General features: G+C 40.3%; 1 protein-coding gene across 3 annotated transcripts in view; it reads left to right on the top strand.

Annotated features, from left to right (window-relative positions):
* The window catches only part of Ipo9 (importin 9), a 49,515-nt gene that overhangs the window by 13,983 nt on the left and 20,055 nt on the right, over positions 1–15,477 (top strand). For all 3 annotated transcript variants that reach the window (XM_021636645.2, XM_060364358.1, XM_060364357.1), the window contains 9 exons: positions 8,512–8,600; positions 9,799–9,885; positions 10,536–10,655; positions 10,749–10,849; positions 11,020–11,078; positions 11,614–11,765; positions 13,333–13,431; positions 14,282–14,388; positions 14,916–15,055. In XM_021636645.2, coding sequence (XP_021492320.1) covers positions 8,512–8,600; positions 9,799–9,885; positions 10,536–10,655; positions 10,749–10,849; positions 11,020–11,078; positions 11,614–11,765; positions 13,333–13,431; positions 14,282–14,388; positions 14,916–15,055 — 954 coding nt within the window. The remainder of the gene's footprint in view (positions 1–8,511; positions 8,601–9,798; positions 9,886–10,535; positions 10,656–10,748; positions 10,850–11,019; positions 11,079–11,613; positions 11,766–13,332; positions 13,432–14,281; positions 14,389–14,915; positions 15,056–15,477) is intronic.

Raw genomic sequence — 15,477 nt, 5'->3', positions numbered from 1 at the left:
TCCTGAGGATCGTATGCCATCTTCTGCCCTCTGAAGGAACCAGCACATGTGGCATACACATACATATAAATAAAAATAAGTCTCTAATTAAACAAACAAACAAATCTAATCATAGTGAGATAGTGCTGGAGGATGTCTCAGTTGTAGAAGCATTTGTCTAGCTAGTATAAATCCCTGGGTTCAGTCTCTGCACTAAAAACAACCAAAATGAAATTATTGTAGAAATAAGGTTTAAAAGAATCTATGCAATCCTGACCATAAACATAATGTAAATAAGCATCTTAGAGATGGCACATTCTTTCTTACCTTTTTTTTTTTTTTTTGAGGAAATTCCAACTTTAAGGAGTTTGGAGTTTTGATAGAGAGCTCTTATAAGACTGATTAATTTATCAGTCTTTCATATATTGCTAAGTCTGGCCTGAGTTTTCTAGTCCTTTTCAAGTTCTGTCATATATTCATTCCCCTATAAAGTTACTATGAAGTTCTTTCACAAACATTGTTCTGAGGTTGGAAAGATGGCTCAGTGGTTAAGAGCACTTGTTGTTCTTGCAGACCTGGGTTCAGTTCCCAGCAACTACAAGGTGGCTCACAACTGTCACTCTAGTTGCAAGGGACCTGATTTCTTCTTCTGGCTTCAGTGGATATGAGACACACACATGGTACACAGATGTAGATGTAGACAAGCACTCATACATATAAAATGAAATTAAAATTTAAAAAATGCCAAGGCTGAAAAAAATCTGAGGCTGAAGAAGCAGCCCAGCAATTTTGAGCACATACTGCTCTTGCAGAGGACCCAGCACCAGTGTTGTAAATTGAACAGTCACGTGTAACGCCAGCTTTAGAAGATCTGACACCTCTGCCTCCTGTGGGCATGTGTCACATACACATGTGTTGTGTGACAAAACTTTTCCCAGGGAGATGAACACATATGTCTGCTCACCCCAGATAGGAATCCCACAACAGACCAAAGAATGGATACCACCAAAATCCAGCATGGTAAAGCAATGAGTTTTATTGGGGTTACTTGCAGGAACAGAACAGAAATGACTCAAAGACAGTTGCATTACATGAGTGACAGCTCACAAAGCTGGGAACTTGGAGGATACTGTACAGCCTGCAGGCAGCTCAACAGGTTGGAACATGTCCTTTCCATCTGCCTCAGTTGGTCTAAATCTTTTTGAGGCAGCTTGCCTGCTTTCTGCTTCTTCCAGGCAGCTGGTCTGTCTGAGACTCTTTGCAGTTTGGCTGTGCTGCGTCTGAGGGGAACTCTTGGCTTTTACAGCTTTTTCTGGCAGGGAGGGGCCTTAAAAATGATCAGTTTCAGAGACTGTTTTGGGTTGTTTGCTTATCTTCCTACTTTGGGGCTTCCATGTAGGATGAAATGTTTTAGTCTCTGGGGAAATGGTTACAAGACAACCTACCCCTATGTAGATGTATATGCATAATAAAAATAAATTGTAGCTATCAAACATAAAGAATGCTAAATTTAAAAAATACTGCTGGACAAGCCATGTTGAGCTGACTTTTTAGAAATCATCTTTCCCCTCTGTTCATGTAGGTTGATGGAAATCATACACAGAAGTCTATTTCTCTGACACCTATCAGTTTACATGAAATGCACGCCCCCTCTCTCTCCCTGTCTGTCTCTCTCTCACTCTCTTTCTCTGTGTTTTTGAGACAGGGTTTCTCTGTGTATCCCTTGCTGTCCTGGAACTCACTGTGTAGACCAGGCTGGCCTTGAACTCTGAGATCTGCCTACCTCTGCTGGGATTAAAAGTATGTGTGCTATCACTGCCTGGCTTTTCTCTTCTTTACTGGAATATCTTCTGTGTATCTTTTGACCGTTTCAAACAGGTAAAAAATGTATCTTAGTCATATCCACCCTCAACTCTCCCACTCCACATGCCAGTACCCCAATGTGCCCCCATTCCTCTTTAACACTCGCTTACTTTTTTGTATAAAGCACTGAGTCTAATCATTGCTTATTGGAGTATGGACTGACATTGCTGGCTTGCTCTGTGCAGTTAACTGCAGTTGCTGTGAGTTCATGAGTGCATTGACCATGTTATCCAGAAGACAGTGTTTGACAGCACTCCTCGCCATCCTGCAGTTCTTACATTCTTTCTGCTCCATTTTCTGTGATTTTCCCTGAGTCTTAGGGTGGGTTGGGGGCTTGTTAACCATTTAGGGCTAAGCACTAAATAGTCACAGTCATGTATTGTCAGCACTGAGCAGGTGTGAGTGTGTCTTTCTTGGCCTGTAGAGAGAGCTTTTCTAGCCAAGGTTAGGGGCAGTTCTACCCTGTGGGTTTATGCATAAGTATTTAGAAGGCAGTTTGAGAATATGTTGCTTTATAAAAGTAATGTTAATGTTTCCCCAAGACCTAGCACTTTCCAAGCCATGATATTTTGACCAGGTTTATAGGAAAGGATAGGCATGATTCCCTCCTTTGAGGAGACCTAAAATCTGGGAACTGAATCCAGATTTTCCTCAAGAGCAGTAAGTGCTTTTCACTGCTGAGCTGTTGTTCCAACTCCCAGCCAATTATATGTTTTCTCTCTCTTTTTTTAATTTTTATTAATTACAGTTAATTCACTTTGTATCCCAGCTGTAGCCCTCTCCCTCATTCCTTCCCAATCCCACCCTCCCTCCCTCGCCCCTCCCCAATTCCATGATAGGGGAGGTCCTCCTCCCCTTCCATCTGACCCTAGCCTATCAGGTCTCATCAGGACTGGCTCCATTGTCCTCTGTGGCCTGGTAAGGCTGCATCCCCCTCAGGGAGAGGTGATCAAAGAGCAGGCCACTGAGTTCATGTCAGAGACAGTCCCTATTCCCAATACTAGGAAACCTACTTGGAGGCTGAGCTGCCATGGGCTACATCTGTGCAGGGGTTCTAGGTTATCTCCATGAATGGTCCTTGGTTGAAGTATCAGTCTCAGAAAAGATTCTGTGCCCAGATTTTTATTCCCCCCCCTCCTTGTGGAGCTCCTATCCCCTCCAGGTCTTTCTATTTCCCCCTTCTTTCATAAGATTCCCTGCACTCTACCGAAAGTTTGGCTGAGTCTCAGCCTCTGCTTTGATACCCTGCAGAGTAGAGTCTTTCAGAGTCCCTCTGTGGTAGGCTTCTGTCCTGTTCCCTGTTTTCTCCCTCTTCCGATGTCTATTCTGTTTGCCTTTCTGAATGAGGATTGAGCATCTTATCCAGGGTCCTCCTTCTTGATTAGCTTCTTTAGGTGTACACCAATTATATTTTTTAAATTAGCTTATAAAGTAGTAGTTTTCCATAAGGGATTTTCATGTATCTATAGATTTTGGTTACCCTCACTCCTTCTCCCCTGTCTCTCACTTTTAACTCCCAGTATTCCTCTACATTCATATCAGGTGGGTTCTGGGTCCTCACTTTTTAAGACCTCTTTTATCCTACCTCTACAGATCCTCAAAATTAAGCACACAGATCTAAAATTTCAAAGCTAGGATCCACATGTGAGAAAGAATATGTGCTTGTCCTTCTGGGCCTGGGTTACCTCAGTCAGGACAAGCAGCTTTCTTGGCAGAGTGCTTTGGATTGACAGGAGTTCTTCAGAAGCCCTGCTGCCTTCTAAAGTTTCAGCTGAATGATCTGGCATTGTGCCAGTGGTCCTGCCTTTCATGTGACTTTGTGTTTCTCTCTTGCTTCTGTCACTATACTTTCTTTGTTCTGTGTATTTAGTGTTTTGTCATAGTTAGCTTCAGTTGTTAACACACCAAGGAAGAGAGACCCTCAACTGAGGAGTTTCTTCCATGAGATTGACCTGTGGGTATATCTTTGAGGTATTTTCTTTTTCTTCCTTCCTTTTTTTTTTTTTTTTTAGATTTATTTATTTATTATATATACATGCACACCTGCACTCCAGAAGTGGGCACCAGATCTCACTGTCTCACTGTAGATTGTTATGAGCCACCGTGTGGTTGCTGGGAGTTGAACTCAGGACCTCTGGAAGAGCAGATGGTGTTCTTAACCACTGAGCCATCCCTCCCGTCCTTGAGATATTTTCTTAATTGCTAATTGATGTAGAAGGGCCACCAACCCACTATGGGTGGTGCCATCCCTAGTCAAGTAGGCCTGGACTGTGTAAGAAAAGTAACTGAGCAAACCAGGGAAGCAAGTCAGTAAGCAGAATTCCTCAGTGGCCTCAGTTTCATTCCTACTTTGGTTTCCCTTGACAATAGACTAACCTGTACTATGAAATAAGCAGTTTGTTGTCCAAGTTGGTTTTTGGTCAGTGTGTTATCACATCACAGCACCTGAAAGCAAACTACAAAAAGTGTTTTAGTTATATTTTAACAAAGGAAGGTTCTCTGTTGGCTCCTGTATCTGGCTTGACATCTCTTCTTCTAACTTTGGAAATGTTTTTGTTTTGATTTCTTTTTAAAATATATATTTTTTTAATCCAAGCAGTGGTGGTCTGTATGTGATGAATTTCAACACTCAAGAGGCAGGTGGATCTCTGTTGAGTAGAGTTTGAGGCCAGCTTGGTCTACAGAGCAAGTTCTAGAACAATCAGGGCTACACAAAATAACCCTGTCTCAAAAAAAACAAGAAAGGAAAAGAGAAAAAGAAAATGTTTTCTGTGCCTTTAGAATGAGATTCTTCTATGCTTATCCCCCATAAGTTTAGTCTTTTCAGAGTGTCTTAGGGTTCCCTTTTTGTACCTTCTTACTGTTTACCCTTGCTCTGGAGGGGCTATTCCAGTTCCTCCGCCTTGTCATCTGTTATGTTGTTGAGACTTTCTACAGAGTTTATTGAACTGTGTCTTTTATTTTCAGCGTTTCTGATTGGTTTTTCTTTAATATTCCCATTTCTTTTAAAAATTTTCTTTCATATCATAGTTTTAATTTCATTCAGCTGTTTATATGTATCTTGAAATGTGCTTGTTATCTATTGGGTTCTCTTAAGGTTTCATCTGACTCACTATAAATCTTTGCTGTAGTTTTAGTAATTTTGGAGGAGCTAGGTTTTGGTTTTCCTGTTTTTTATGTTAGTGCGTTGGATATACACATCTGGTATTTTTTGCCTGATTTATTTTTTTATAAGCTATATTCTTTCAGTTGACATATTTGCAGTATTCAAGTGGGACTTGGATATGTTGATGTTGAATATATAGTTTAGAAAACAATTCCTTAGACCAGGAGGTTTGGGGACCTGGCATAAGGTCTGTCTTATTTCCTGAGTTCATATTAACTAGGAATGTACCACAGCTGCTTGATATTACCACTAAGCAATTGTTAGAGACTGTTGGAGGAGAAACAACGAAGTTTAAGCAGTGTGGAGGAGACTCAGATTTATGTTGGCAAGATTTGAACTAGAATGGAAGTAGGACGAGTAAAGAAGAGGAGTAAGTATTAGACCAACTTGGAAAATTAAAAATGAAGTTGATAAAACATAGCAAGGAGGAAAAGTTCAGATCCTTTTGGGGTCCACAGATTTTAGAGATTGTTAAAGCTAATGGAAGATTTTAATTAAGTAAAAACAAACAAACAAAAAACAGTGGGAATAAGATAAGAGAAAGAAGAAAAAATGTAGGAAGAAGAGGGGTGTTTATGGGGCTGGAGAGGTAGCTCAGTGGTTAAGAGTACTGGCTGTTTTTCCAGAGGACCTGGGTTCAATATCCAGCATCTACATGGTGTCTCACAACCATCTGTCCCAGGGGATATAACTACCTTTTCTAGCACCTTCTCAGGTGCTTGGTTCACAGGTATACAAGCAGACAAATAAACCTTACACATGAAATAATTAATTTCAAAAGAGGACTAGATTGGCATTTTCTACCCCGCCCCACCCCCAAGAAGGAGACTAGTATATGAGGTGTGACCAGAGTATGGTAGAGAATGCCTTATAGTACACTGATGGACAGACATACACAGCAGTCCTAAGACCTGACTGAGCAATGTACAAACCAAACCAAAACATCCATGACACATGTGTGCAAGAGTAGAAATAATAAGGCTGGAGAGTTGGCTCAGTGATTAAAGCACCTGTTGCTCTCAAAGAGGGCCCAAGTTCAATTCCTAGCACCTACATGGTGATTCATAACCTTCTGTAATTCCAGTGCCAGGGCATCTGACCTCCCTGTTCAGACCTCCAAGGGCATTAGGCACTCATGTGATGCACATTGCATATAGCAGAATATACACACGTAGACAAAACGGTCATGTACATAAAAAAAATGTGAAAAAATTTTTAAAGGAGTAGAAATAATAGAATATTAGATATTAAATCTCCGGTGCTTGGGAGGCAGGGCAAGCAGACCTTAGGAGTTTAAGGCCAGTCTGGTCTACATAGTGAGACTGCCTCAAAAAACCAAAAAGGGTGAAAAAAGGGGAATACTTACAAAGTTGGAAAGATGGTTCAGCAGTTAAGCATACTAACCAGATTGAACTCAGATGACCTTAGTTTAATTCCCTATATCCACATTAGGCAGCTCATAGCTCCTTTTAATTCCAGCTTCAAGGGATCCACTGCCTCTAGCCTCTGAGGAAATCTGCACTCACACATATACCCACACACATTTATAATTTTAAAATAAAATATGTCTTAAAAAGAGAATGCTTGTGGGATAAATTGTTGGCACAGCTGCACTGAGTTGAGAGTTAATTCTCAATTTCTCTGGCTCTGGGAGGTTCTATGTGGTGTTGGGTGGTAGAGGAGAAGGTGGGAGCCATTGGTTTCTGCATTGGAATGCAGAAAAGCCTTCTTTGTACTTGACTAAGGAAATTACTGTACAGTGAGGTCACTTTTCTGCCAGCCAAGAGAAAGAACTGGTGGAGAAATTTGTATCCTTTTTGTAATTGAGTCATCAGGCATGAAGTGAATGGCAGCCAACCTCAATTCACAAACAGCTGCTCCAGTCATGTTCGAAAGAGGACATACTTTCAGCTTCACATCATTAACTGCAGTATATGTGAAGACAGAAAAATATTTGTGTGTGGGTTAAAACTCATGAGAAAAATAGCATTGGTTTTCTTTAGGGTTTCTTTTTTATTTTGAGACAGAGTCACTCTGTTTTGCCCAGGCTGATTTCTAATTCCTGGACTCCTGTAATCTTCTGCCTCAGCTTCCTAAATAGCTGGGACTATAGGCATGTACCACTGTGTCTGTGTACCACAGCATCACAGGATCTGTAAGACTTCTGAGAAGAGATTGTTCTTGACTTCTGAGTTATTTTCTGTTTATAAAAATGAACTTGATCTTGTGATATAAAGGAAATATATGCTAAGAATTTAAATATTTGATCCAATAGATAACGCTTTTACTTCTCTCTTAGAGTATTGGAAATTGAGATGTTAATGTTCCAAACTTTCTGACTTGCTAAATGACCTCAGAAAACTTACTTTGAGTTTAGACTTATAAAGTATGAACAAATTGAGACTATTCACAATGATTATAGAAAAGTTAAAAAGTATAATTATAGTCACTTCAGCAGTAAGACTCCTTTATCTATCTTTCTTTTGTAGTGGTGATGATGACACTGGAAATTTGACCAGACCCTTGTATGTGCTAAGCTACACCCAAGCTCTGTGCTATATTTTTTTTCATAAAACTTGTTATTAATAAATGCAATGTGTGCTTGATCTTAGACCACGGGCTAGCCAGTGTATTTATTTGGACTAATGTCTTTGAAGATCTAAGTGGAATTAGATGCTCCTTTATTAAGATAAAGCATAAAGCTCAGAACTTATCTTTCAGAAGGAAACCACATTCACAATGAACAGCCAGCCTCTGGTATCTGATGTTTATTTGACCTGTCGGACTAATACAGGGTCTTTTTTTTTTTTTTTTTTACATAATACAGGGTCTTTATGTGTTTTGCATATTGTTTTCTTGTTTTATTTTTTCCCCAAGCACAAGGAGATGTGACCTTTCTCTCTCTCGCCTCTTTCAAGTCTGTACAAGTCTGTACTTAGGAATCCTCTTCCTGTCCAATTAACAGCAGCTCCATACATTGATAAATGGAGTTGACACTTAGCACATCTGTGGGTGGGTGGGTGGTTGCTCTTATTGAGACAGGGTTTCTCTGGAACTCACTCTGTAGACAAGGCTAGCCTTGAACTCAGATCTGCCTGCCTCTGCCTCCCAAGTGCTGGTGTTGCCCCACTATGCCCAGCTTATGTTTGTTTTGTTATTTGCGTTGAAGTAACTTGTCAGGGGACAGAACTGACAGAAAACAGAATGGTGTTTGAGAGATCTGCTGACATGGCATGAACTCAGCAGTGCCTGTTTGTCGTTACTTCTGTTCAGTTGTGTTGCAGATTTCCTCAATTTGTGTGTTGGTGTTCTCTCGTAATTTCCTGTGTCCTCCTTTGTGTTCCTATTCTCTCTCCCCTTCTAACTAATAGGGCCTCTGGCTTTTTCCTTGGTGAGGTTGCTAGACCAGTGACCATCTTTATGTGCTGACTAGGAACCTAGGTGGCTTGGAAATTTTCACGCTTTGTCTGTATGAAGCATTTTTTTATTTTTTGTCTTTGCAGAGTTTACTCGAGAAGTGACAGACACACAGATGCCACTTGTTGCTCCTGTCATTCTCCCAGAGATGTATAAGATATTCACCATGGCTGAGGTATGAAATCTCAGCCCAGTCCTCCTTAGCTCTGGTCAGCACCAACCTCTCAAGTGTATAGTTAGATATTTGTCACTGGTGCCCACACCAGACAACTGGAACTGACCGTGATCTAGTCACAAACTGAACTGATCATAGTCTCTGAATTCATGAGTTCAAGGGAAAGCCTTTGAAAAAACCTGGATAAAATAACCGAAATGTATCATTACTGCTCATAGCTGCTGACATTCTATCGTGTGAATGCATAGTGCTGACCACTCCTGACCTTACCTACTCAGCTAAGGATTCAAAAATCACCTGTTACTTCATTGCATGAATAAGTTCTTAATGTCTTACATACATACATATTAGTGTGTACAATGATCTGTACACAGTAATATATGACTACTTAATAGGTATGCAACCTCAATCCCTTGCCTCCACATTTTAAAAGAAATACATTGAGAAGTGGAGCTGCAGCTCAGAATAGAGCATGTGCTTTGCAAGGCCCTGGGTTCATCTTCTGTTATCACAAAATAAAGCAGCAGTTGAGTATGCCGTAACCCAGTGTTCAGGAGACTGAAGTAAGAGAGTCAGCTCTTATCGCCAGAAAAGGAGAAAACATACATTAGCCAAGGCAGACATGTGGGGCACGTCCTTTAATCCCAGCACTTTGGAGGCAGAGGCAAGCTAATTTCTCTGAGTTCTAGGCCAGAGGGGCTGCAGAGTAAGACCCTGATCTTTTTTTTTTTTTTTTTTTTTTTTTCTTTTTCTTTTTTAGCTATGTTAGGATTTCAGGTATTACAGGACCTGTTTTTAGTCACACAGGCCTGTATATTCTAATAAGTTCTAACACTCTGTTGCCCTATATTCTCTCTTTCATTTTTTGTTTTTGTTATTGATTTTTTTTCAAGCCAGTGTCTGGGTAGCCCTGGCTGTCCTGGACTCTTCTTTGTAGATCAGGATGGCCTTGAACTCATAGAGATCTGCTTGTCTCTGCTTCCCAATGACAAGATTAAAGGTGGCACCACCGCCCAGCTGTCTTATACTCCCTTGATTTTAGAAACCCATTTTTTTTTCCTTCACATAAATGGATTGCATCTGATCTCTTTAGGGAAGTAGTTTTAACTGTGGGGACTGACGGAGTAGTCCTGGTCTTCTGGTTACATGCGCTCACATTCACACTACAGCCCATGACTATCTCATGACCTTCTCCCAGGTATACGGTATCCGAACTCGTTCCCGAGCAGTAGAGATTTTTACTACTTGTGCCCATATGATTTGTAACATGGAGGAGCTGGAGAAGGTGGGTGATCCTTTGGTTGGTGAGTAACAAACTGACTTCAGAGTCTTCATTAACGTTTTCCATTGCTAACAACTTCTTTCACAACTTCCAGAAAGCACACTAGCCAAGTAGATTTAATATTTTCATTAAATTTTTAACACACACATATGCGTTTATATATAGATCTTAGTTTTAGTTATATTTCTTCAAATACCTTTTCTATATCCTTTTTTTTTCTTTCTGTTTTGATCTTTTTGTTTGTTGTTTTGTTTTGTTTTGTTTTGTTTTTCTCCATGCTGGGAATTAAACCTAAGATGTCACATAGTCCAAGCAAACACTGCCACTGAGTAGAGTCTTCTTATTTCCTTTCGTAGTATCTTATGGCCCTCTCGTGTGAAAGAAAGCTAGCTAAGAATGTTGGTTACTGGGATCCAGGTGCTTTATTGAGAAGTGGTATGATGGAATAGGTTTAAGAGGACTATATCGAGGAATTGCAGGTGGGTGCTGAGGTCTGAAGTCCTGAGAAACACTGGCAGTGCCTATAGCTCTGCTTTTGGATTAGAACCTGGCCCTAAAAGAGCTTTACATGCTTCAGAACTGAGAATTTAGTGTGTGTATTGAAGCTCGGGATTGGGAGTTTGTCCAGCATTGACTTTGGTTTCTGTTGTCAGGGTGCAGCTAAAGTCCTGATCTTTCCTGTGGTGCAGCAGTTCACAGAGGCCTTTGTTCAGGCCCTCCAGATGCCAGATGGCCCCACATCTGACAGTGGTTTTAAGATGGAGGTTCTGAAGGTAAAGATATGCTATCAGTAAGATTTAGAGTTGAGAAGGATTCAGAAATCATTGATTGCTCCTGTTTTGCTCAGTGGTGTGTTCTCTTCTCAGGCGGTGACAGCCTTGGTGAAAAATTTCCCAAAGCACATGGTATCCTCCATGCAACAGATCCTGCCCATTGTTTGGAACACTCTGACTGAAAGTGCTGCCTTATATCCTTTCCTGAGGACCTGCCGCTGCCTAACACTGGGGATCTAGGCTTGAGTCTCAGTCATGTGCTCCTACTTCTCAGTGTTTTTTCTTAGTGGTGGGGGATATAGCACTCCCTTGTAGACTGTATGTAAGCAGACTCCAGATTCTCTTTCTTTACTCTTCATCATACTTATGTGAGGACAGAAGTGAATTATACAGAGGAAGTAGAAGATCCTGTGGATTCTGATGGTAAGTGTTTATCTGATCCTAACAGAAATGCCAGTTCTTAGAGAAAGGGATCTTGACACAGACAAGTTAGAAGCGGAAAACAAAAAAGCAGTAAAAGCATCTTTTCATTATGGTAGGTGTGAGGAATTGAGAATTCATCATCTTCAATCTCATCCTTAGGGATGTCTGCAAAGTCCACTGAACATCACAGCATTTGAGTTATGACAGATATCCAGTGCAGCTACCTGTGTTGTCTTAGAGGTTCTGTATGATGATACTCCTCATTTCTATGCCAATATTTTTAAGTATTTCAGATTTAAAATAGACATGCTGGGAAATATGTTCTGTGTTTGTGGTGCTTTTACACCTAAAAGTACTTAATAGCCTCAAAGTTCCTCTCTTTCACTCATTAGCCTCTTCTATCAGTCCTTCAGGAAAAATTAGCAAGTACTTTATGTATTCATTAATTTAAAAAGATAATGTAGCTTATTTCCAGAATGAATGCTTTCCTTTTGTTTTCATATCATTAATTTCTATTCTTGTATATTCCCTGTAGGAGAAGTCCTAGGCTTTGAAAATCTCGTCTTTAGCATTTTTGAATTTGTCCATGCCCTACTAGAAAACAGCAAATTCAAAAGCACCGTTAAGAAAGCCTTGCCTGAGCTTATTTACTACATTATCCTGTACATGCAGATTACCGAGGAGCAGGTAAATGGTATTTGGGAGACAGTTACTAAGTTGATTGGAAACCTGAGAAATGTGACACCTTGGTCAAGTAAACATCTCATTTCTAAAAAATGCACTAAGAGACCAACTGTGTAAAATCCTAGAGAAGTTTTGTCATCATTTTATCACCAAATCCCTGAGTATTAGGAGTTTAATCGCTTCTACTGCTAGCTTTTCAGAACATGTTTTAATCTCTGTGAAACCACTAAGCAAAAATGTATGAGAATCTGTTTGGCACTTCCTCATCACCGTCAGTTTGATAGGTCATTAGAACCAGAACAGGACATACAGGAATGCAGCAGCTGAGACCAGGCATCTCTGAGATCTTAGTGAGAATGTGTGGGAGCCCATGGGAGGTCCAGTGAGCTAGCCACATCTATAATGCCCCATATTAAGTAAACCATGCCATCAAAATTTAGAGTTTGCATTTGAGTCATATTTTCTTAGCTTAATCTGGAATTCAGGGAATACTATTAATAGGCTTTTATTTCAGCTTGCTCCTGTTACTGCCACCATACTTCTTGTATTGTTTGATCAGCATTTGTTCTTCGCCACTTTGAAGTTTCCATAGCTTTTCTGATCTGCATTTAGAGGAGGAACAAAAGAATAACAACATCCAGATTTTTAAAACTTAATTGTCCAGCTGGGCATAATGGCACGTGCCTTCAGTCTCGACACTCAGGAGGTGGGGCAGACTGATTTCTGAGTTTGAGGCCAGCCTGGTCTACAGAGGGAGTTCCAGTATGGTAAGGGCTACAGAGAGAAATCCTGTCTCAGAAAAATCTAAATAAATAAATAAATAAATAAATAAATAAATAAATAAATGTCCCCAGATCTGGGGAAAGTTGTAAGGAAGAGTAAGGTGAATATGCTCAAAACCTAGTGTATGGAGTTTTCAAAGACTTAATAAAAACATTGCATTCTTAAAATATTAAGAAAAAAGAATGCATCAGCCTAGACATTTGAGATGGCTCAACAGGTAAAGACATTTGCTACCAAGCCTAATTACCTGAGATCAATCCTGGGACCCATGAGTTCAAGGCCACCCTGGTCTACAGAGTGAGATTTAGGACAGTCAGAACTACACAGAGAAACACTGTTTGTTTTGGGGGAGGGGGAGGAAGATTTTAAAAAACAATGTCTTTGTCTTTCATATATATCAACACAGAAATTGGTATAATTTTATAGTAAATGTCCCAATATATTCAGAAAATGTGTTTATCAGAATAATAAGCAGATGGCAGTAACAGAGAAATAAGTAATTTGTCAATTCTAAAGAAGATTCTGCTACAGATAAATAGCCATTCTACATATTTAGATAAATAATTTTGTTTCTCAACAAAAAAAGACTTTAAAGCACTGAGAGGCAGATGGGTCTTTTAGTTTAAGGCCAGCCATGGCTACATAGTGAGACCCTGTCTCAGAAAGAAAAATATTTTAGAGTTTTCATCAGGATAAAAGATTGAGATCTTCCTACGTCCGCTGATAAAGAGCAGAAACATATAGACGAGAATGGTGGGCCTCCATGCTGACTTCATTGTCTTTGTAGATTAAAGTGTGGACAGCTAACCCACAACAGTTCGTAGAAGATGAGGATGATGACACATTCTCCTACACGGTTAGAATCGCAGCTCAGGACCTGTTGCTGGTAAGAGTTATGTTGCTACTTCAACCAAATAACCCTCTAGTAACCGGAGGTTTCCCTTTCTAGACATGTGAACCAAGGTAAGCAGTACTGTGAGGCAGCTTCACCTCAGACTCTTTTAAGGATATAAGAAAGTGGCTCATGAAATTTGAAATGGAGAAATCCCAGAGTTGTTGCAACTGGTTCATTGAGTCAGGAACATTTAGATTTAATCTGCCTTCAGCAAGCCTCCATGGCACACACCGGAAGCTGACACACTTTAAAAGATTGTTGGAAGGTGAGCATGCACCTTCAGCTCATGGTTTCTTTGGCTCCTCCAACTAGAGCATAGGTTGTCTCTAGACTGAATGCTCTGATGTTTCCTGTTGGGTCTGTTGGTATATCGTGTCTCATTATTTAGTGCTTCTAAGGCACCTAAAACAAATTACATGAGGAGGTAGAAGTGTAGTTCAGCAGTACAGCATTTGCCTAGCATGTGCAAGGTGAGTGTGGCCAAATTGTGGGAACCAAAAATAAAAGTAGAACAGAAAAAAAATTACACACTCTCAGAGCAGCCTTATATTTTCTTGATCAGTCAACTTTGAAGAGAATAAATATCTGGTCCATTGTCATCCAGTGCTAACTCTCAATTTTCACTTATGCTAATAGAGCCAAAGAGATCAACTATTTAAAGCTCTTTAGCCTTACAATGCCTGAACACTAATGAGTTTCAGGGATAGTACTTTTAACCTCATAAAAGACCCTAAACTAATGGGGTCACTTTTAATATACCTGATCAAGCTTTAGTGTGGGTGTGCCAGAGTTTGAGCAACACACATACACATAGATTTATTTTTAGATCTTCTCTCCTTAGGCTGTGGCCACAGATTTCCAGAATGAGAGTGCTGTCGCCCTGGCTACTGCAGCCACTCGGCATTTACAAGAAGCTGAGCAAACGAAAAACAGTGGCACTGAGCACTGGTAAGAATGAGAAGAAGCTCTCTGCTTAGAGACTTGTTTGAAACATCAGATCTGAGGGGAAATAAGTTCATTTTATTCCATTTTAAACAGCTTTGAAAGGAGAGACTTGTTTTTAGTTAGAAAACTCAACCAATATAATTCAGTGTTTTCAAAGGAATTTAATACATAATGTTTAAATTGGAGAGAAGAGACCAGATATGGTATATGACTGCTATTCTAGCACTTGGGAGGTAGAGACGAGATTTAGAAATCTGAGGCCATCCTCATTGGTATGTAGCAAGTTTGAGGCAAGCCTGGCCTATGTGAGACCCTGTCTCAAAAAAGGACTGATGAGATGGCATCACTTGATGTCAAGCCTGACAAAGAGTTCAGTTGCTACAGCCCATGGAAAAATACTCTTAAATAAATGAATTAGAAATGCAGATAAATGACTTTGGGATCAGATAACTCTAGAATACCCTTCTCTAAATGGCCTTATTTATTTTGGAAGTGTAGTTTGCTTTACCAGCTGCAGTACCCCTTTGCAGGTGGAAGATCCACGAGGCCTGCATGCTTGCTCTAGGCTCTGTGAAGTCCATCATCACTGACAGTGTGAAGAATGGCAGGGTCCATTTTGACATGCATGGGTTCCTGACCAACGTCATCCTTGCAGACCTCAACCTGTCAGGTACATTTTAATACATGCCAGGATTCTAGATCTTAGGACCTGCTATTAACTCACTTATTTATATACTCTTAAAATATTTGTTTCCTTGTGTGTCTGTGTGAGTATGATGTATGCACATCATAGGCCAGAAGAGGTTGTCAAGTATCCTATATCATTCTGCCTATTCCTTTGAGGCAGAGTCTCTCCTTGCACCTGGCTCACATCTTCAGTAGACTGAAATCCAGCAAGCACCCTCAGACCTACTGTCTTCACCCCTGTCAGAGGGGAGTCACAGGAATTTGCTGGGCCTTTGGGCTTTTTGCATGGCTGCTGTGATCCAAACTCCTAGCCTCATGATTACAGACCAAGTCTCTTCTTTTAGCCCCCTTTTCTTCCTCCTTCCCCCCCCTCTGTTTTTTTGTGTATGTTTGTGTATAAAGATC

The sequence above is a fragment of the Meriones unguiculatus genome, chromosome 11, assembly GCF_030254825.1.
Source record: "Meriones unguiculatus strain TT.TT164.6M chromosome 11, Bangor_MerUng_6.1, whole genome shotgun sequence".
Taxonomy (NCBI): Eukaryota; Metazoa; Chordata; class Mammalia; order Rodentia; family Muridae; genus Meriones; species Meriones unguiculatus.
This window is presented reverse-complemented; position numbering and strand designations above follow the sequence as displayed.